General features: G+C 43.6%; 1 protein-coding gene across 4 annotated transcripts in view; it reads left to right on the top strand.

Moving 5' to 3' along the window:
* LOC126284476 (uncharacterized) overlaps positions 1 to 22,601 on the top strand; it is a 91,229-nt gene extending 68,628 nt beyond the window's left edge. For 2 of the 4 annotated variants that reach the window (XM_049983433.1, XM_049983432.1), the window contains exons 8-9: positions 10,186 to 10,290; positions 15,967 to 16,054. In XM_049983433.1, coding sequence (XP_049839390.1) covers positions 10,186 to 10,253 — 68 coding nt within the window. In that variant the 3' untranslated portion in view covers positions 10,254 to 10,290; positions 15,967 to 16,054. Of the gene's footprint in view, positions 1 to 10,185; positions 10,291 to 15,966; positions 16,084 to 22,483 lie in introns of those variants that run through there. The other 2 variants (XM_049983431.1, XM_049983430.1) reach the window with 2 other exon arrangements.
* The last annotated feature ends 1,325 nt before the right edge of the window (positions 22,602 to 23,926 follow it).

Here is a 23,926-nt window from a genome sequence, read left to right on the forward strand (position 1 = left end):
TATTTAAGACGATAAATTAAGGAGAGGCAAACCTACGTGGATAAAGCTGTTGACAATGTTGACTGGAATACTCTCTTCAAAATTCTGAGGGTGGCAGGGGTGAAATATGGGGAGCGAAAGGCTATTTACAATATGTACAGAAACCATCTGGCAGTTATACGAGTCGAGCGGTACGAAAGCAAAGAAGTTGTAGGGAAGCGAGTGAGATAGGGTTGTAGCCTATTTTCGATGTTGTTCGATCTGAATATTGAGCAAGCAGTAAAGGAAACAAAAGAAAAATTTTGAGTAAGAATTAAAATGTATGGAGAAGAAAGAGAGCAAAGGACCTGGAAGAGTAGTTGAGTGGAATGGACAGCGTCTTGAATTGAGGATATAAGATGAACATCAACAAAAGCAAAACGAGGATAAAGGAATGTAGTCGAATTAAATCAGGTGACGCTGAGGGAATTAGATTAGGAAATGAGAGACCTAATGTAGTAGATGAGTGTTGCTGTTTGGGGAGCAAAATAAATGATGATGGTCGAAGTGGACAGGAGATAAAATTAGACTGGCTATGGTAAGCAAAGCGTTTCTGAAGAAGATAAATTTGTTAACATCGAGTATAGATTTAAGCGTGAGGAAATCTCTTCTGAAAGTATTTGTATGGACTGTAGTCATGTATGGAAGTGAAACATGGACAATAAAAGCTTTAGAAATGTGGCGCCAAAGAAGAATGCTGAAGATTAGATTGGTGGTTCTGAACAGAATTGGGGTGAGGAGAATTTGTGGTATAACTTTACTAGAAGAAGGGATCGGTTGCTAGGACAGGTTCTGAAGCATCAAGGGATCACCAGTTTAGAATTGGAGGGAAGTGTGGAGGGTAAAAATCGTAGAGGGAAGCCTAGGGATGAATACAATAAGCAGTTTCAGAAGGATGTGGGTTGCAGTAGTTACTCAGAGATGAAGACGCTTGCGCAGGAGAGCTGCATCAAACCAGACTCTACACTGAAGCCCACAACAACAACAACAACAACAGCAATACCTGTTACACCCTGTACCAGGATAGTTCTGATGCCGCCTTACCGCCTCGCTCCACAAGATTCTGCCCGAGTATTAAATTTCCATAGTCAGTCGCGACCAGAATGCCATCGGCGATTATCTACTACAGTACCAAGATATAAGCACTGATCATCTGATATGGCCACGTCTAAACCTTGTCACATTTCTAAACAAAGCTTTGGAGCAGCGCTCGAAGTCACTTCCTAGGCGACTATACAATATTGTACTTCACAAACACCAGATTAAACGACAAAGGTCATTGTACCACCAAGGCTGAACTGCGTTTCGCTGCATGGTCAGCTCTCAGCCAACACCAGTCGTGATCTGCGGAGAACAAGGTGACACTACGCCTGTTTGTACTTTTTGCTCAGCATATGACGTGATTCACGTCACTTTTCCTGGCATTTATATCTACAGCGTGAACAAGAAATTCCCCAGCAAAATTTCGGGCCCTATTTTGAGTACTGCTCAAGTCTTTGAGTTCCCTATCAGTTCGAATTAAAGGAAGACATTGTAGCAGTTCAAAGGTGAACTGCTTGATTTTGTACTCTTAAGTTCGATCAACACATGAGTATTATGGAATTACATCGTGAACTTAAATGGGAATCCCTGGAGAGAAGATGACATTCTCTTCCAGAAACATAGTTTTTAAAAAAATTAGATGAAGATGACCGCAGAGATATTCTGCTGCTGTTAACACACAATACGCGCAAGGACCGAAAAGGTGAGGCAAGTTGGGGCTAGTGCGGAAGCATATAGACAGTCGATATCCTTCCCTCTGCATGCGAGTGGAACATGTAAGGAAATGAGTAGTAGTGGTACAAAGTACCTTCCGCCTTACACCATACAGTGGCTTGCGGAGGACGTGTGGTAATGTGCATGTTGCCAACATCAAGTACCGTGAGTGAATGGAACAAGTTTGGTTTCAAATAAGACGAGCAGCGCTTAAGACATTTGCAGTGTTGTGTAGTTATTTTCAATGCAATACCGACACGAGCACTTGTAGTCTGGTCCCTTCAATCCCCCAAACCAACCAACCGAAACGAGGGGTATGAAATCGAACGAAACGTATTTACTAAGCAAGGAACCACGAGATACCATGGATCGCTTATACCAAAAGACACAGCAAGTCTCAATAATTTGCCGGTGCTGTTCCATTCCACGTTGAACATGCTTTTGTGGCACCATGATGGCCGCACCGTTTTCGAATACAGCCTCTAGTAATTTACAGGAGCAGGTTTGGCGAGTATCGACGTTGTAATTCTCCTATTTATTCCCTTTTCAGTTGCCTGAAAATTTCTGTTACACTTTCATGTAGCCTGTGCCCATCTGTGCGATACTAGAACCGCATCTCTGAAATCATCCGATGTTTGTTGCCTTGCTTCAAAAATTGCAGTAATACTGCAAGATTGGTCACTCTAGCATCTTGTATGCGAGCTCCGTTACACATGCATCGTTTTTTCATAGAATCATTCCAACAAGTCCAAATCTTCCATTCATCTGACTTAATACTAATGTGACTTTAATATCTCATTTCGTGTACCTTCTCGCTGTTACCTCTAAACCCCGACTACCTCATCTTGTTGGATACACTGTTCCCTGTCGAAGGTAAGCCACCTTGGACGTAGCCAATGGTTGGATGGATAACCGCTCGATTAAATGACACTTTTTTCCACAAAAACAGTAACAAAAATGGCTATAATGAGATGGCATAAATAAGATGACAGATACCTGCATTCATAAATTACAGCATTCAAAGAATGAGTCTTTAGCAGTAGCACGCATTTAGCACCTTCACTGTCACCTTCAACCAGTGGCAGTTCAGCACATTTTCTTCTTCTGCGGCCGGTTCCTCACCATCACTTCCCAGACCCAAATTAATCATTCAGTAAATCCTTGATGTGTGTTCCTTCTAGGGTAAATTACATGGACAGAAGAGAAGTCCCGAACAGCGACATCGCAAAATCTTCACTGCCTTGTAATTTTTGTCAGTTCCAGCCTTCTAAGCGCATCTATAGGGAGTACAAGATCTTCCTTTATATCAGACACCAGATGTTTGTCGCCATATTCTTGTATCTGCTGTACTAGTGATTTATTTTTCATGTGTGAGTTGCAGGTGAGGTTAGGGTCGGGAACGTGACCCAACTTATTCCCTCTCTACTAGGAATCCAGTTCCTAACCTATACCCTTTCTGTTGAAGACAAATCGGAGCATGTTAGCATATTTCTTATTGTGATTGTGATATTTAAGTATTTTCTCGAATTCATTTTCCATGTAAATCTTGTATTCAATATGTTCATCGCTCCCAATATTGTTAAAAACGTAACTTGCATATTTGCCCATTAACCAAATCACTGCGTTATTTTTTGCCTGAGGGTAGTAACTTTGCTCTGGTCTGAAGAAAATGTTAGTCGGTACATTGTTTGCTGAAGTTCTTGTTATTTGAGCAATTTTCTCCCTGGTCCACCTCCAGTTGATAATCCGATCTCCACATGTGTAACGATGAGGGACAATATCAAAGAGGTTGCATTTTCTGCAGAGGTTAGTGTCACTTAAACCGATGGCAAAGACACGCTCATTAGTGCTGATGATATTATTGACTACCTTGTACCACGCTGTTCTCACGTCAGACGAAAGAACATCACTACTGATATTTTTCCAGACACATTCTATGCTATTCCTGCATATTTAGTTTCTATGTTATTGGCTTTACGGCAAAGGAGAGGAAGGCTTGCGGCGTAATGTCCCTGATGATCAGTTCTTAAGCCAGTGTCCCGGATTAAATTCCAAACCTGTACACAGTATCTCACGAAGTGAGAGTATGTGAGACACTTAATTCTGACCCGTCCGGCAGGTGGGGGCCTTACGTTCAGCTTCTCTCTTGGAGATATTCGAGAGAAGAAGGCTGCTTGCCTGCATTGGGATTCATCCTCTCCCACCTCTCATCATCACCCAAAACAAATATGTCACCATACTACGGACACCTGCATCCAGCTACAGGCATCTAACCGCGAACAGCACCTATCTAATATCCTCAATACTTTGCGTCAGTCAAGGCCACAAACGTATTCCGGTTAGTTGTGAGTGCATCATCTCGGAACAAAGTGAATTCTAAAGTTGGGAAATTGTTGGTACTCGTATGGTGGCTGCTTTTGTCACCAAGGAGCCAAAGTATCGAAGATTTATACTGTATGAAAGGAAAGCGGAGAAACATCAATAAGTCACAAGGCGGAAGGAAGTGAGTTGAATGAGAAGTTTGTGATGAAAAAAGAATATTTATTACATAAATTTATCATTGGTTGATTTACGTAACAAATCTTCTCATTTTGCGTCACAGTCCTCCAGTTGCTGTTTCCAGCCACTTTTATCAATACTGTAGTTTCACAGTAGTGGACTTATTGTTTTTACTGCGTATGCGCAGTATGCCATTTATGTAGGTTCAAGGTGAACCGCCAGAGCCTGGACCTTTCATTGATCCACTCCAGGTCATTCTGCAAATCGTAACTTTCTTGTAGCCTTGCTACCTGTTTACAAACAACTGCATCTTCTGTGCAGAGCCGTAAAGAGCATCCCAGGCATTCAATTAGGTCATTTGTGCATGGTGTAAACAGTAACGGTCCTATCATATCTCGTTGAGATATACCATAAATTCCCTTTACACCTTTCGATGTTATTCTGTTAAGAGCGACATGTTGAATTTCCAAGAAAGCCTTGAAACCAGACGCAAATCTGGTCTGATACTCGGTAAACTTGTAATTTTTTTCTCGCTAAACGTCCAAGCGGGAACGTGTCACAAGCCTTACTGAAGTAAAGGAAAACGGCATCAACCTGAGCGCCGACCTCTTCAGTGCTGTGTATCTACATGTCATCTACATGACTACTCTGCAATTCACATTTAAGTGCTTGGCAGAGGGTTCATCGAACCACTATCATACTATCTCTCTACTATTCCACTCCCGAACAGCGAGCGGGAAAAACGAACACCTAAACCTTTCTGTTCGAGCTCTGATTTCTCTTATTTTATTTTGATGATCATTCCTACCTATGTAGGTTGGGCTCAACAAAATATTTTCGCATTCGGAAGAAAAAGTTGGTGACTGAAATTTCGTAAAAAAGGTCTCGCCGCGACGAAAAACGTCTATGCTGTAATGACTTCCATCCCAACTCGTGTATCATATCTGCCACACTCTCTCCCCTATAACGCGATAATACAAAACGAGCTGCCCTTCTTTGCACCCTCTCGATGTCCTCCGTCAATCCCACCTGGTAAGGATCCCACACCGCGCAGCAATATTCTAACAGAGGACGAACGAGTGTAGTGTAAGCTGTCTCTTTAGTGGACTTGTTGCATCTTCTAAGTGTCCTGCCAATGAAACGCAACCTTTGGCTCGCCTTCCCGACAATATTATCTATGTGGTCCTTCCAACTGAAGTTGTCCGTAATTTTAACACCCAGGTACTTAGTTGAATTGACAGCCTTGAGAATTGTACTATTTATCGAGTAATCGAATTCCAACGGATTTCTTTTGGAACTCATGTGGATCATCTCACACTTTTCGTTATTTAGCGTCAACTGCCACCTGACGCACCATACAGCAATCTTTTCTAAATCGCTTTGCAGCTGATACTGGTCCTCGGATGACCTTACTAGACGGTAAATTACAGCATCATCTGCGAACAGTCTAAGAGAACTGCTCAGATTGTCACCCAGGTCATTTATATAGATCAGGAACAGTAGAGGTCCCAGGACGCTTCCCTGGGGAACACCTGATATCACTTCAGTTTTACTCGATGATTTGCCGTCTATTACTACGAACTACGACCTTCCTGACAGGAAATCACGAATCCAGTCGCACAACTGAGACGATACCCCATAGCTCCGCAGCTTGATTAGAAGTCGCTTGTGAGGAACGGTGTCAAAAGCTTTCCGGAAATCTAGAAATACGGAATCAACTTGGGATCCCCTGTCGATAGCGGCCATTACTTCGTGCGAATATAGAGCTAGCTGCGTTGCACAAGAGCGATGTTTTCTGAAGCCATGCTGAGTTTCCAAAGATTTTTGTCTGCGGGATGCTCGTTGATTTTTACAAAGAAGATTTTCGTTCTACTAAAACGTTGTAATACATTGTAAGGTGTCAGGCCAATCCAACACCTTCCATGAAAATCCAGTAGTGTCACATAGCTCCAAATAAATCGTGACATTAAATGAACTAAAGTAATACAAGTAACGAGTGAGCAAATGGAATACCACAGACTAACACAAGAATGCCTAAATGCATATCATACCTTCCCACCGTGAGACAGATGCAGTTCCTAGGGGGGAAACGAGAACAGAAGCGGAGAGCAGAAACGTGTTAAGCTAGGGGGCCGTACGATAAGGGACGGACTGGACACCCACGTCGCCAGCCTACCGCTAAGACCACACTACCCGCACGTCTTAGCGTGAGACTTTTTCACGCCTCTGTTACGTCAAGGACCACCCCCCAGCCCATGTTAAAAGCTAGAGCCCTCCAGAAAAACAGTATAGATCTTACGATAACGCTAAAAGGACCACACCACCTGCACGTTTTAGCGTGAGACTTTTTCACGTCTCTGTTACGTTGCAAACTTTAAAAACATTGCCCCACTACGAAAAGTATAACGTTTCTCATTGGATAGAGAGAGTTTTTGTAGGCGGAGCTTAAGGTTAACATTGAGACCCTGATTGGTCAGATTAAAACACAGCCAGATAGTTTTTTTTAAACCAACTTCGGTAAATTGTAGTAAGGAGAAGTTAGGAGAGAGTTACTTCCGAGACGTCGAGCTGGATGGCTGCTGCGCCGGCCGCCGCCCCCCTGACGAACACCGACAATGTAATGAACGCACGCGATGCCGCATAACAGAGCATAAAGCTTCACTTAGAACTGCAGAAGTCTCATCTGTTACACCTCCTTTTTGCGTAATACTAGTGTCAATCGTCAATTAAAGCTCATGGTGTTCACATTTGCCACTTGAAGTAAAAATCTGAAACGCGATGATTTTTCTGTTATATAGTTATTGAGAAGGCACATCAGCCACTGTAATTTACGACAAGTTAGATAAGTTATTAAAGATAATCGAGGGTCACTGTAGACCATTTTAATAGTTTTCTCTGTTGTGAAACTTAATTTAATCCTAGATTATGGATGTGATATGGCATAGATCATCCTTCGATCCATTGTAGAACTTGGAAACCCATTCAGGGAATATTCCTTCACATTTTTGTTGAACGCAGTTGGTTTTTACCATCCTGTATTAAAACACTTCCTTTTGTCAATAGTGCAATTTATAAACAATGTTTCGTGAGTAGAATAAAATTTCCAATGATAAACTTAACTGCTTTTTCGACGTTATTTTACCAGCTAACTAAAAATAGGAAAGCCTTGAACCCCTTCCACTTAATTTAGTTAGTATTAAGATTCTTTTACAGGGAGTGCAGTGGAGCTGACGCTGAGATCATTTAGTATTTGGTTATATCATCGCTAGTCTCACTGAACTCTTCTGAATTCTACATGCCATGTGTGGTCTGGCGTCTCCTTACCAGCAAGAGGTCCCAGGTTCAAACTAGTCAATTCCCTAAAAAACATGCTCAGAGCGTCGTTGCGCGAAAGTGGTAGGGGGACACGACATAGAACAAAAAGACACCACCATGAATGTTTAGAACATGTGCATTATACACGTTCCTTAACAAACTGATGTCTGCGACGTAGGCCTATATTTACATGCATCTGCCCTGCTACCCTTCTTGAAAACTAGGATTACCTGCACTTTTTCCGGTTGCTAGGTACCCTTAGTAGCTCCAACGATCTGCAATAGAATGGAGTGAAAGGGGAGTAAGTTATTTTGCATAACCTCTGTAGAATCTTACAGGTGTCTATTCGGTGATAAGTTATCTCAGAATCTACAATTTCGAAATTCGTACAACGATCGCAAGGAAGTACTGTGTTATGATCTTCCGCGGTGAAACTTTTTTGGAAGACCGAATTCAGTATTTTGGCCTTCTCTCTTTCAATTTCAGTTTCGGTGTCAATATTGACAATGACCGAATAAGTGATTTCGAACCAATCACTGATTTTACGTAAAACCAAAATCTCTTACGGTTTTTAGTCAGAATGATTTTCCTTGCAGGGTCACCGACACTTCTCTCATTACTCTCCTTACGCTTCGTTCAGCTTTTATTTGCCGGCTAGGTTTCCACTGCTCTTGAATCTGCGATGAAACTGTTTACGTAGCAGTTGTCTAGCATGGCTATTAATCCAAGAGGGTCTATCCCATTCTCTAATTTCGCTTAAGGACCGCGACGACGATGAAAGAGAAATTAATGCTCGTAGGAAGCATATTGAAAATCGTTTTTCCTGGCTCCTTTTGTAAATGGGACAAGAAAGGGAATGATCAGTAATGGTGCAACGCACCCTCTGCCACACACCACATGTTGGCCTGTGAAGTGTGTATGTAAATGTAGGTGTAGACGATAACCACATGTTTTTTGGCACTAGAGGTGTTCAGTGTGATTGATACTGTTTGTTACATATCCCTCCTTCCTGATTACCAAAGGATCACGAGTTTATGCGAACACATTTGGCTACTCTCAACTTTCAGCCCGTGGGACACGCTCTCCTGTAACACCGACACGTTTTTTGGGAATGTGAAAAACAGCAGTGGCTTTCAATGTCCCCATAACAAGAAATTAAAGGGATTAAGTTGAGTCAAACGGGAAGCTATTGGCAGCTGACCTCAGGTACAAAACAGTCGTCCATTAAACGTTTCTGGCAGTCACTGCACTACGAGTCTTAGGATACGGTGTGGTCCCTTATCTTCCGTGAAACAATCTGTTCTTTCTTTGCCTGTATTTTGTCGAGAATGAAATGGTGACAAACTGAACCTATTAATACGTCTGATAAAGTGTGTAGTCCTGCGAGTCTGTTACCCACATTTCCTGTCCACACACGCGATCTACAGCGAATCTAATGCCCTGCTTCTGTGATCACTCGAGGGCTTACGTTTACTGTCATGTGCCTGTAATGGTATTTAATTGAGAGCCCATTATTAGGCCTAAAGAAAATACTAGCTGTTAGCTGCGGATCTTCAGCGTTCCGTAATCCGACATGGTGGTGCTGTACCGAATAGTTTTCACCCGTTGTAAGTGAAATGGATAAAATAATTGCTCGTGCAGAACTGTTTAAGGAAGATCGTTGCTTTTGCCTTCGCCTGTTGCAATAATTGGCACACTAGTTTAGAGATAGTCTTCTAGTCGTTGCACCAGCAGTCACTCTATAATAAGGCGTCGGTTTCGGGATTACAGCTGGCTCTTATCCTTCTTGCGAATCACGGTGGCCTCCAGGGCGCTGGAAAAACCTGCTGAACATTTTTTCTCGGGTTTTGAATTGCGGCACTGAGACAGCCGTTCAGCGCACGTGACACTTACTTGTCGATTAACCATAATAGAGTACCACGTATGACACTTCCTGCGTGGACTAACGCGACTTGTTTCACTGTTTACTTTGTTCATATGGAAATGCTAATCTCGTTTCGATAGCAGTACAAACTCAAAACTACACGTAATAAATGAATGGCGGATTTGTCCTTTATCCTTTTGCTGTACTACATACCCGCTCATTTCACTTCCTCGTTTTACGGGCGCAATGTGCTAATTGTCTATCGCAGGATAGCTACGAAGTCTTTCACGACTGTGGCAAGACCTATTTTAAAATGTAAATTAAAACTATTTAAAATATGCGAGGGAGGGAGTGTGACAGTGCAGGAATTGAGCCACGTACACACTATTGCGTGACAGAGAGTGCCATAACACTGCTGAATGTAAATTAAGGAAATCAGCCACATATCGGTACAGACGTAACCCCATAAAAAGATCAAACAACAAGCAGTGGAAAGACCGGAGTTGTTGTGAACTGCCTCTGAGCGCTATGGGACTTAACATCTGAGGTCATCAGTCGCCTAGAACTTAGAACTACTTAAACCTAACCAACCTAAGGACATCACACACGTTCATGCCCGAGACAGGATGCGAACCTGCGACCGTAGCGGTCGCACGGTTCCAGACTGAGGCACCTAGAAGCGCTCGGCCACCAGCGGTCGGCGAACTGTAATAGTATGTATTTTTCTTTTCCAGTGTGCATTCCAGGTGAGAAGAAGTGGCAAGACTGCAACGAGTGTCACTGTGTGGGCGGAAAGCGTTAGTTGTGCACCGAGCGGCTGTGTCCCCCGGAAAACGGAGGTGAGAAGCATAACGAGACATTTAAACTGTGCATGACAGTAATCAGGTATCTTCATGGCGGAACAGTGCGCTTATACGATAGTTGAGTGTGTGAGGGGGGGGGGGGAGGGGGGGGAGGGAGGACTAGATAGGGGGATGTGCTGCATTTCCAATATTTTGGAAGACGAATGGCTACTGGTAAATAGATCTGGGATGAGGAGGAGTCTTACAGCTGTCAAATAATTATCTGCTGTTGGATGTTGTCATAGCCTGTAATATTTCATATGATCCCACCAGCCGGCCGCTAGGGGCGAACGGTTGTAGGCGCTTCAGTTCAGGACCACACTGCTGCTACGGTCGCAGGTTCGAATCCTGCCTCGGGCATAGATGTGTGCGATGTCCTTAGGTTAGTTAGGTTTAAGTTGTTATAAGTTCTAGGTGAGTGATGACCTCAGATGTTAAGTTCAAATGGCTCTGAGCACTATGGGACTTAATACACATCCACGCCCGAGGCAGGATTCGAACCTGCGACCGTAGCGGTCGCACGGTTCCAGACTGAAGCGCCTAGAACCTATCGGCCACAACGGCCGGTTCAGATGTAATGTCCCATAGTGCTTAGAACCATTTGAACCATTTTGAATCTACCACAATGTTTGCATCGGTGTTGTGAAGAGCTGCTGTCGGCAGTTGGTATACCTTCCTGATGTAATTTACAATGCCATAAACTTTTCGGGAATTTTTTTCTTTTTGGTTTTGTTTCTTTTCTTCTGTAACCCTGCTCTAGTTCCTCGTCTTTCCTCTCCTGTAGCCACGCCTTCTTTGCCGTGATGATAGCTTCTATCGCCGTTTTGCATATGTCGTTGAACCACTTCCGCTTCTTTAGTACTACCTTTGATAATGTGTTTTTGGTTGACGCTTGAAACACATTCTTGAAGTGCGTCCAGAATCCATTTATGTCTTTACTATCACATCCATTTTCTGCGTATCTTTGTTTAGTACTAAAAACCTCCAGCTAATTTCCACTTCATACCGACAAGTATTAGGATTGTTCCTCAATGGTTGAACTTAGTACTGCACTGTGTGCCCTTGGTGCTTCCCGAGATTTGTTTTCAGTCTGAATTCCGTATGTACAATCACAAAGTTACAATGAGAACAGGCATGCCGGTGTTTACGAATATCAATGACACTCCCATGTGTGTTTCAGATTCATAGGTTGTCGATTTCGTTTGCTGTCTTTCGATCTCCCAAATGCCAAGTGTCTTCGTGTTTGCCTTTGTGTGGAAATGATGTCAATTTTCATTGGTTTCCTCATGTTTACTTTCATTGTCGATCGTCAGTTAAAAGTGCATCTCTTTTCCTACCTTTTAAATTAAGTCTCCCAGCACGAGTTTGTGGTAGGCTGTCATGCAGGAGTACTTTTATAGCATCTTCTTTGTCGTTTGTAGGCGCATTGACGTTTCCCTTGTGTGTGATACATTCTTTCATTAACTGTCTCAAACGTGATGGCTGTTTCAACCAACTCCTTTGAATTGACGAATCATGTTCCTAATTCGTGCTTTTCAGTTGTTACACCGCAGTTAAACATACACTCCTGGAAATTGAAATAAGAACACCATGAATTCATTGTCCTAGGAAGGGGAAACTTTATTGACACATTCCTGGGGTCAGATACATCACATGATCATACTGACAGAACAACAGGCACATAGACACAGGCAACAGAGCATGCACAATGTCGGCACTAGTACAGTGTATATCCACATTTCGCAGCAATGCAGGCTGCTATTCTCCCATGGAGACGATCGTGGAGATGCTGGATGTAGTCCTGTGGAACGGCTTGCCATGCCATCTCCACCTGGCGCCTCAGTTGGACCAGCGTTCGTGCTGGACGTGCAGACCACGTGAGACGACGCTTCATCCAGTCCCAAACATGTTCAATGGGGGACAGATCCGGAGATCTTGCTGGCCAGGGTAGTTGACTTACACCTTCTAGAGCACGTTGGGTGGCGCGGGATACATGCGGACGTGCATTGTCCTGTTGGAACAGCAAGTTCCCTTGCCGGTCTAGGAATGGTAGAACGATGGGTTCGATGACGGTTTGGATGTACCGTGCACTATTCAGTGTCCCCTCGACGATCACCAGAGGTGTACGGCCAGTGTAGGAGATCGCTCCCCACACCATGATGCCGGGTGTTGGCCCTGTGTGCCTCCGTCGTATGCAGTCCTGATTGTGGCGCTCACCTGCACGACGCCAAACACGCATACGACCATCATTGGCACCAAGGCAGAAGCGACTCTCATCGCTGAAGACGACACGTCTCCATTCGTCCCTCCATTCACGCCTGTCTCGACACCACTGGAGGCGGGCTGCACGATGTTGGGGCGTGAGCGGAAGACGGCCTAACGGTGTGCGGGACCGTAGCCCAGCTTCATGGAGACGGTTGCGAATGGTCCTCGCCGATACCCCAGGAGCAACAGTGTCCCTAATTTGCTGGGAAGTGGCGGTGCGGTCACCTACGGCACTGCGTAGGATCCTACGGTCTTGGCGTGCATCTGTGCGTTGCTGCGGTCCGGTCCCAGGTCGACGGGCACGTGCACCTTCCGCCGACCACTGGCGACAACATCGATGTACTGTGGAGACCTCACGCCCCACGTGTTGAGCAATTCGGCGGTACGTCCACCCGGCCTCCCGCATGCCCACTATACGCCCTTGCTCAAAGTCCGTCAACTGCACATACGGTTCACGTCCACACTGTCGCGGCATGCTACCAGTGTTAAAGACTGCGATGGATCTCCGTATGCCACGGCAAACTGGCTGACACTGACGGCGGCGGTGCACAAATGCTGCGCAGCTAGCGCCATTCGACGGCCAACACCGCGGTTCCTGGTGTGTCCGCTGTGCCGTGCGTGTGATCATTGCTTGTACAGCCCTCTCGCAGTGTCCGGAGCAAGTATGGTGGGTCTGACACACCGGTGTCAATGTATTCTTTTTTCCATTTCCAGGAGTGTAGTTTATTCTCCGGATTCCTGTAAGACTTCTCTAGCAAATTTTTTATCTTATATTGCAGAAATTTTTACTTTGTATTTCTCGTATGCGTCTTGCAATTTTTGCATACGTCCAGGTTTCTACAGACTCTTTGTATCCTACGTACCGATTCGTAAATCCATTTTTCGTTTGCCACGTCGTCGTATAAGGTTGTTCCTTATATCATTCCGAAGCGTAAGCGAGAGATTCACAACAATTTGTTTCTGCTTGAGAGGGTTGTTAGCCCTAAGCACAATTTACCAACATGGGTGGCTAGGGACTCTTATGACGGTGGTTACAATATGTTAGGCAGGAAAAGATGGAGAAGTAATATCCAAGGATAGCAGCAGACACAGAGTTACTTCGTTACCCTCATTGGCTCTTGCCGATGGGGAAAACAGAGGGAATGACAGATCGATGCAGGACAGACTTGGCCTGGCTCCTCAGTCAGGGGCTTATCGGCAATGGCGACCCTACCTGCAGCTATGCTGCCGCCGACGTATCCCGTAGCCTCTTCAGCGTCCACAAACCTCTCCACCCGCTAAGATACTCCTTCTTTAACGCGGTGTCCACCAAATAATCAAATTTATTTAATATCCTGCAAATGAGACGGGAGTTCAGAGAGAGTTTTGCGTCGACCACTGTGTCCATAAGTTATGAAAGCTCTGAAGTCAACACGAGAAGATATAAAAAGGGGTCAAATGGCTCTGAGCACTATGGGACTTAACATCTGAGGTCATCAGTCCCCTAGAACGTAGAACTACCTAAACCTAATTAACCTGAGGACATCACACACATCCATCCATGTCCGAGGCAGGATTCAAACCTGCGAGTGTAGCAGTCGCGCGGTTCCGGACTGAAGCGCCTAGAGCCGCTCGGCCACCGCGGCCGGCAATATGTAAAAATTAGAAAAAATACACTGTACTGCACACCTTCAGTGGGGTACAAACGTGTCCACTCATGAATATCCACTTCCACGGCTGACTATAAATGTGCCAAATACTTGAAGAAATGTAGTTGATGTGGACGTTCCTTGCTCCGGTATTGACTGAAGCGTAGGTGTAGCTGTCAAGTCATAATACTCGCTGCTTCAGTCTTGCGATGGGCTCTCTGTTTCTATTGAGCTAAGTTCCTATTACCGACTGCGCTCGCGGAGCGTTCTGAAACTAATAGTCCAACAAATTACTCCAATTAAAACAACTCCTATTTATTATGACTCACAAAATATCTTGTTATGACTGCACAAATATTTCATACAACAGGAAATTGGTCCGTGAGAAAATAATGATCAGCAACAGAGTGGAGCCACAGGCTACGGTATTCCTATTTTTCAATCGGTATAGCAGTAGACGCAGATACATAGAAATGAGTGATGGTAATGTGCAACTCCTGAAGAGTATTATCGAATTATTTAATTACCTAAGGATAAAATTAAGTACTTCAAACAATTCGATTTTCATAACGTGACCACTTAGTTTTAAAATAAAAAATAAGGGATAAATAACCGTTCTAACAAAAAACTAAGTATATTTCATTGCAAAACTTGATTAAATTATTTACATTGTGTTCCCCAATACCTATACAGAGATCGTGGAGCCAGAGGGAGCAAAATTGGCACTAAATCCACTGTTCTTCTGGTCTTGAATTGGAAAAATTTTTCTTCGCGGTACATACATTCTGTGTCTTCATCGTTGTCGTCGAAAAGAACTTTTCTAGGGGTGGATTTTCTGTCCTTCGCACTCTTTCTTTTTATTGCCTTTCCTTTCCTAGGCTGCATCCCGTTTTTCCATCTTTTTACTGGTTCTTCTCTTTCTTTATCTGCCGCTTCTCGATGACTCTTACAAGAACTTGGTGCAAATATCGTCGCGGAGCCTTTCTTTCGGCCGCTGCTTTTTACGTTTTCCCCCCTACACAAAGTTGTCAGAAGCCACCGCTGAGATAGCCACCTTGCCGACATTGACGCCATTACACAAAACCGTATACCCTGTAATAGCATGACCGAACTCTCAGTTACTAAAGTGGCATTATGGAGTCAAGGTACGACGGTTTCAACGCAATTTTGTCATAAAGACAATACCTCTGCACAATAAATACACAAACTGACCACTTACCTTACGCCAGAATTACTAAAAATAAACGTTGCTGTATATCTGAAGAGCGCCGCAGCAGATTAGACCTCATCGCGTGACCAGGCCTTCCATGGAGAACAAGTTCGTGCATTTCCCTCGTCACTCCAGCACTTGTGACACCCAGGAATCCAGTGGCCACTTTCCCCACTATGGTCACCTTGCCCGCCTCTCGCCTACTGCTGTCCAGAGACTAAGTCCTTAATGGCACTGCAGCACTACGTCTATATCGTTTTCCAGCAACAAGTTTCTTTGCTAACACAAAAAATTCTGATATTCTAAACATTCATTTTTACATATTTGTCTCAACCACATTTTCTGTGTAACTGATGATGATAATACATACCCTACTACGTACAGAATTCTATTACAGTTCTTTTTTTTTCTAATTTTGTTGATAGAGACATTGACTGAAAACCAATCAATATTTTACAGCTTATTTGATTTCTTGCTCCTCTTGTTATTATACAGCTGCTGGGGTTTGCTTATGATACTCACGTGTATCACCAGCGAAGTGTTGTTTTTCTAACAGCTGCCTCTGGACAGTTCCAGGAAAACCCTGCAAACCTGGAACATCATACAAGCATGACTGCAACAAGTGTTGGTGCGGTGAGGACGGGAAGCCCGGGAGGTGTACGAAAATGCTGTGCCCCAAGAAGCCTGGTGAGTCACTGAGCGAGAACGCCATTCACGTTTCTACTTGGCATGGTAACACACCAGTTCTAAAGGCTGGTAACAATAATGTTATGAAAGGAGAATTTTTGTCAATACTTAATATAGAGGGGGTGGGGAGTGGATTCCACAATTAGTAGAAGTTGCAAGGGAGAATTTTGTAAGCACATTGGAGATGGAAAAGGAAAGACAGTACGTGCTACCACGTCGCCTAAACCTGGAAGTGATGTTGGGGGTGTGCCTTATAAGCAACTGGATTTTGAAACTTCTTGGCATGTTAAAACTGTGTGCCCCACCGAGACTCGAACTCGGAGAGCTTCTGTAAAGTTTAGAAGGTAGGAGACGAGACACTGGCAGAAGTAAAGCTGTGGGGACCGGCCGTGAGTCGTGCTTCGGTGGCTCAGATAGTAGAGTACTTGCCCTCCAAAGGCAAAGGTCACGAGTTCGAGTCTCGGTCGGGCACACAATTTTAATCTGCCTGGAAGTTTCATATCAGCGCACACTCCGCTGCAGAGTGAAAATCTCATTCTGGAACTGCATTTTGGTATAATAACGCTACATCGCCCACACCTCTGTGTCTGAACGGTACATGTGCCCCTCCATACACTGTAATTCACATTGCAATCCAACTGACATCACGCCTTTTATTGTCTACGCTACATACAGTTAAGTTTTGTAAAAACATTATTTTGTAAAAACGTTACACATTAGTCTGGTAAGATTTTTCATACAATCTTACATCAAGCGACAAGATTCTGACTGCAGTGTACACACGTAATATTAACCATTCTTAATCTATATCCATATTCTGTGGAGGGACACAGTTGTTCTTTGGTGGAGGTGGGACAGGATATGTAACATGCCGCCCGAAGACCATTCTAAATTTTATTTAATGCTGGCCGCCACGTGCTGAGAGTCCCGGGTTGTGATGATTTCGTTAACCCTCGTCTGAACAGGAGTGCTGCGGCGCCTGCGCTAGTGGTGTGAAGTCACGCAGTGCCAGCAGGTTGTGACAAGCAGTACGCTTTCAGCAACGAGACCTTGCCTTACGGTTCTCAAAGTTGCACTCTCCTCCTCTTAGAAGAAGTCAGCCCTCCGAATTCCTTTTTGAGGTTAAATCCGAAACCCGTCGGCTTTCATACTCCATTTCAGGAACATACCATTTCGTACTTGTCCCACACTATTTGCAAGAGTTCATTCTAGATTTTCAAACAGTTAAACTGCTTTCTCACCAGTGCTGAAACTGTTGGTATATGCCTGGAGATGGAAGATAAGTAGAGGTGGGGTCTGTGCAACTCGGTATAGAAATACACGGCGGCTGTTGCCATGAAAATAAAGAGAGTAACATTGAGGGTCTCACACAATGAACTTAACGCTGATGTTCGTTATGATACTGCCTTATATGCCCAAATACATGTCCACAGAAATCTCCCCAATCTGGGTGGTTAATATTTGGACCTGGAGGGGCAACAGGAATCGAGTCCATGGTAGCATTCAGATAGGTAAGGCCATCTATAGGAACGAATTCGAAATGAATATCGGGAAATCAGAGTTGGGAATAAGTTGTATATCAATATGTTGTTCTGGTAATGGAGGCAGGTAACTGAGAAGTGGGACCATAGATATACAGGGTGTTACAAAAAGGTACGGCCAAACCTTCAGGAAACATTCCTCACACACAAAGAAAGAAAATATGGTATGTGGACATGTGTCCGTAAACGCTTAATTTCCATGTTAGAACTCATTTTATTACTTCTCTTCAAATCACAATAATCATGGAATGGAAACACGCATCAACAGAACGTACCAGCGTGACTTTAAACACTTTGTTACAGGAAATGTTCAAAATGACCTCCGTTAGCGAGGATATATGCATCTACCCTCCGTCGCATTGAATCCCTGATGCGCTGATGCAGCCATGGAGAATGGCGTATTGTATCATTGTTGCGTAGACAAGAGCTTTCAAATGCCCCCATAAATGAAAGTCAAGAGGGTTGAGGTCAGGAGAGCGTGGAGGCCATGGAATTGGTCCGCCTCTACCAATCCATCGATCACCGAATATGTTGTTGAGAAGAGTACGAACACTTCGACTGAAATGTGCAGGAGCTCCATCGTGCATGAACCACATGTTGTGTCGTACTTGTAAAGGCACATGTTCTAGCAGCACAGGTAGAGTATCCCGTATGAAATCATGATAACGTGCTCCATTGAGCCTAGGTGGAAAAAAAATGGTACCCAATCAAGACATCACCAACAATGCCTGCCCAAAAGTTCACAGAAAATCTGTGTTGATGACGTGATTGCACAATTGCGTGCGGATTCTCGTCAGCCCACACATGTTGATTGTGAAAATTTACAATTTGATCACACTTGAATGAAGCCTCATCCGTAAAGAGAACATTTGCACTGAAATGAGGATTGACACATTGTTGGATGAACCATTCGCAGAAGTGTACCCGTGGAGGCCAATCAGCTGCTGACAGTGCCTGCACGCGCTGTACGTGGTACGGAAACAACTGGTTCTCCCGTAGTACTCTCCATACAGTGACGTGGTCAACGTTATCTTGTACAGCAGCAACTTCTCTCACGCTGACATTAGGGTTATCGTCAACTGCACGAAGAATCGCCTCGTGCATTGTAGGTGTCCTCGTCGTTCTAGGTCTTCCCCAGTCGCGAGTCATAGGCTGGAATGTTCCGTGCTCCCTAAGACGCCGATCAATTGCATCAAACGTCTTCCTGTTCTGGAAATCCATCTCGATACAAACGTACCGCGCCACGGCTATTGCCCCGTGCTAATCCATACATCAAATGGGCATCTGTTTGACTGACTGCAAAACCACGTTCGTGATGAACACTAACCTGTTGATGTTAACGTACTGATGTGCTTGATGCTAGTACTGTAGAGCAATGAGTCGCATGTCAACACGAGCACCGAAGTCAACATTAACTTCCTTCAATTGGGCCAAGTGGAGGTGAATCGAAAAAGTACAGTACATACTGACGAAACTAAAATGAGGTCTGACATGGGAATTAAACGTTTCCAGACGCACGCCCACATATCATCTTTTCTTTATTTGACTGAGAGAAATGTTTCCTGAAAGTTTGGCAGTACCTTTTTGTAACACCCTGTGCAACAGGTTCCATTGGTTGTTAAACCTGCCCTTGCATCTCTAACGTTTGTGTGGTACTTAAGTGACCTTGATCGCTTCAAGTGAAGATGATAGCGACCAGCTCGGTCACTGACAATAACAGATGTGAGGCTACCCTTTGGAAGTAATCACTTTTATTTATAATTAGTTCCTAAGAGCTCCACATCGGGGCTTCCCCATATGGAATAGGTTGGGTTCACAATACCATGGTACCATGTTATGAGCTTTGAAGGGTATACTGTAACTCGCTTAGACCAACATTGTAACAACTCAGAGGTGGGCATTAATGCATACGATTTCCCATTGGGCACGGTTAGTATGTTACGAACCACACTTCACAAGAACTCTTTGAGTGCACCACAAGCTACTTGGTAGGAGAGATTGGCCATTTGGCCATACCACTCAGACCAACACTCTTCACATGAACTGAAAAATATTATCTACTCTTTACTCTGAGATCAGGAGTAATTGTTAAGCTGTTATTATAGCTCTTAGGAAAAATTTAATCATCTTTATATCCATTACTTGTTCATTAACATATACAATATCACGATCTTAAAATTCTGTAGCTACGAGGATAAGTATAAACCCAATATATGTACTTAGGTACTACAGCCTTTAGTTTACACAATAACAACTCTGTTTCTATGAAGCAGCACACTGTCACTTCGATGGCTCTTATTCTGTCACTGTGTCTGCCTGTGGCTTCAAAACGTTCCTTCAACTACATCTGCAGATGCACATCCTCAGGGATCAAATACTGCCTTGGGATCACCTCCCACATTATCCCACATAAACAGTATTATGTGTGCTCTAGCCCTTCTCTCTCAAAACGAAAAGAACTGGGAAAATTAAACACATTATCTTTCTAGTACTATCACTATACATCACACATCTGGAATAAGGCAGAAAAGTATTACTCTACCACAGAAAAGGAGATGCTTAGGCTGCGTTATGGTATTACATATTTGCAATGTTACTCAGGAACTTCAAAGTTTTAATGAATCATGAATAATAAAAATGGCTGATTAGCCTTAAGGCCCTTACAATCCACTTGACCTGATTAGCTTTACAGCTGAGTCAATTTGTTTTGAAGTAATACAGCTCTAAAGGAAAACAAACAGCTGCTTTGATGAACAGTGTCATAAGGTACAAATGGTAGAATCTTATGACATTTCTGCAAATTTACGGCAAAAGCCTCAGGCCACTAACCAAGACTGTCAACACATTGTGACTCAGGCACAGTTTTGAGCTCATAATGGGGTAGTGCATAAAAAACAATGTGAGGACGATTTATAGTTGTGTTGCCAAATTTCTAAGACATGCGCACGACTTTATCTTAGCAGTGCAAGAAAAGTCATTGAGTCACAGAACACAATGTGGAAAATTACTGTTGTAAAACACGCAAACAGGAGAGAAAAACTGTTTAAAAATCAGCAAACCCTGTGAATATAGTGCTCAGTGTAGTAATAAGCAAATTTTGTTCCACAGATGTAAGAGGCCAACAAACCTTTTCAAATGATTCGTATGGATACTTCTCGCTCATTCACACAGGCTCTGCTGCAACTCAGCACAACACTTAGAGCAACAAAGGCGAAGTTCAGAAGTTCAGTAATCCATGGCACTAGCTGTAACATATCTGGTCCCCCCTTTTGGCTGCCTGCAGATATCAATGGAACCACATCTCTAAGTAACCCATGTCCACTACTCTGTCTACGCTGTCTTCCTTTCAAACTTCTTCTTAGAGAAGACCTGATCCCAACACTTGGCTGTCTGGACAAAATGGTCGGATTTCGATGGAGCAACTTTTTCGACGTGTACTGCAGCCCTGTAGGCACGGTTGGCACTGACTCCTTGTGTCGAAAACCTTAGCGTCAGGGGTAATGTTAATTTTGTTAATGAAAGGCGCTGTCAATTACTACCTCGTGTACAGAGCTACCTGTATCTTTCGGGATCGGGTGACCAGTGAGAACATACCATAGTTAACTAAGGTTCACCTATATCGGTTACACGTGCTTAAATAACTTCACCGTCAGACTCAGTTTCCATTTTGATATACTGCAATGTACATTCCCATACTACTGCGTCTAATCCGTCTTTTCGAGCCACCCGGGGTAGCCGTGCGGTCTAAGGCGTCTTCGGAGGTTCGTGTCCTCCCTTGGGCATGGCTGTGTGTGTGTGTGTGTGTGTGTGTGTGTGTGTGTGTGTGTGTGTGTGTGTGTCCTTTGCATAAGTTAGTTTAAGTTAGGTTAAGTAGTGTGTAAGCCTAGTAACTGATGACTTCAGAAGTTTGGTCCCAAGAACTTACCACAAAATGCAAATCTTTTCGATGTACGTTCCATGCATCAGTCTTGGAAACATTACTCCTGTTGATATACTATTTTTTAATTGTATGCATGACGTTATTATTTCTTTCTTAGTGAACATCATAATGGGGACGGTGTGGCGTTGCGTGCGTCCGACCTGTTGTGAAGTGTCAGGTATTTACCTGTGTTGTTGTGGAAACCAGCGCTGGGCCATAGTCAATTCTTCCCCAACGGTATTACTGGTCAGTCTCCATCGTTACTTGGTGGACACACAGCTCTTTCTCACTCATAATAGAGTCCCCTGACAGAATAATGCAGAGGGACACTCCACATTAGTGCCGTTCATAGTTTCCCCATGCAGTCATAACTCCTCGAGAAGTGCTGCTTCCATGGCGAGCATCGATTTCGATCCCTGAAAATGGATATACAGCTTTGCCTCATGATTAGAGAGAATCACTACGCATGGAAAAATTCATAGTCCGTATATCTTGTTCATAAGTGTTGTGAATTATTCTAAACGCTCTCATTTTCCATACTGGATAAGCTATATACCTACGGGCTTCCATTACAACTGACTATTTTACTTTCCTCAGACTTTTTGAGTAATTAATACTTGATGTGCTATTTGAAGCTTTCCCGGCCCTGCATCTTCTTGATAGGTTCCCGGGAATTACGCCGGATAATATTATAGAAACCGCACAATATTTCAGCGAGACAACTGCCCGCCATCTTCAGGTGCCATCTTCAGCACCTGAAGATAGCGGGAATATTGTGCGGTTTCTACAATATTATCCTGCGTAATTCCCGGGAACCTATCAAGCTAATTAATACTTACTTGCTGTGGCATTTTCTTGAAAATGAGGAGACAGTTTAGAGTGTCTCTCAAGAGTTGTTGCAGGTTTATTTGCTTATTTTATTTTATCTTTTGTTTTCTAGTGTCCGCTGAATATTGGGTCGCTTTCTGACGATCAAACGAGGCACATGAAGAAGATATGTCGAAATTAATTGATAATACCAAAGTTGTGTAAAAAGAAATAAATTAATTTCGCAACTACAGATGTTCTTTTCATTTGCACGTTCGTGACAGCTATGCGAGAACGTTACAGACATAAGTTGTCTCTGTACGCTGAAGAGTATACCTGTGAAGAAACGGAGGAACAGGCAAACAATTTAAGCAAGTGAAAGAAAAAATCATCAAGAAACGATGACATACCTCCTTAACAGCATGCCGGAAGATTTACACTGTAAGCTGACGCTTAGTTTGCGAGGAAATTAGTAGAGGTAGGGGTGTAAATGTGGAAGCGTGTGGGTAATACGGAAACGTCTAGTGTCTGGCCTGCAGAGTGCTGCACTGTAGTGGGGCAGCCAGAAGTTGTTGCAATAGTTCCTATTTGTCACGGTAGAGGGTCAGAAGTCGGTTCAGGAAAAGACACCGTGACTGTAATGTAATTTACGATCGCGCATTTTCTAAACCTTTTTCGAGGTAAGTTGTGCTATTATATTTACCTGTATACTTTGTAGTTATCTTTCTTTACGTCTGATAGCTTATGAAGGGAGGTGCATAGAAGGTTTTAGCAGTCCTTTGTCAACCTGAAATGGATAGTTGCTCAAGGTAATCTACCGAAATTTAAAATGGCCATTGTGTAGGTAATGTGGAAGCATACATACGGTGGCATTGTGGAAACGTTTCCACAATACCAACATCAAATACATTACTTCTAATACGTTTTGCGTCTGGTTCTAGATGCCACTAAAGCTAACTGATAGGAAACCAAGAGATATTGTCAAGATGTGGGATGCTAAAAACATGATTAAGGCTATGATAGCCTCAAGAGGAAGCAGGTGGGGTTGAGAAGAGCAGTAAAAGCTTTCAGTGTACCTCAGACGACACGTCAAAGGTTTGTGCATAGTGATATGTCACCTGAAGAATGTGTTTCTTTTAGACTTTGACGTAATCTTGTACTACCTGATGCTATTGATAAACAGTTGGTACAGTATCTCATTGAATTGGATAAAACAGAAGGTAAACAACGTTGTAAAATACCTCATCAAATGCGTGTGTGTCTCCACGAGATATCATGCCAGTCCCTCCCCTAAAGAGGACAGTTTCCAACAGAGGTCGTAAGCCAGGTTCATCAGCTGTTTTGACATCTTCGCCTTATAAAACACGCCTTGAAGACTCCTTACCGAAGGGTAAACAGAAGCTTCGTAAGGCACCTGCCAAAAGCAAGAAAAAACTTGAAGCTCCTCCTAGAAAACCGTGCACAAAACGGCTTAAGTTTTCTGAGGATTCAGATGAAGAGCCCAATGCACCAACTGTCTCTTCAGGCGAGTCACATTTGGATCTCGCAGTTGGGGAAGAAAAACCTACTGAAGAGG

Source organism: Schistocerca gregaria, chromosome 8, assembly GCF_023897955.1.
Source record: "Schistocerca gregaria isolate iqSchGreg1 chromosome 8, iqSchGreg1.2, whole genome shotgun sequence".
Lineage (NCBI taxonomy): Eukaryota > Metazoa > Arthropoda > Insecta > Orthoptera > Acrididae > Schistocerca > Schistocerca gregaria.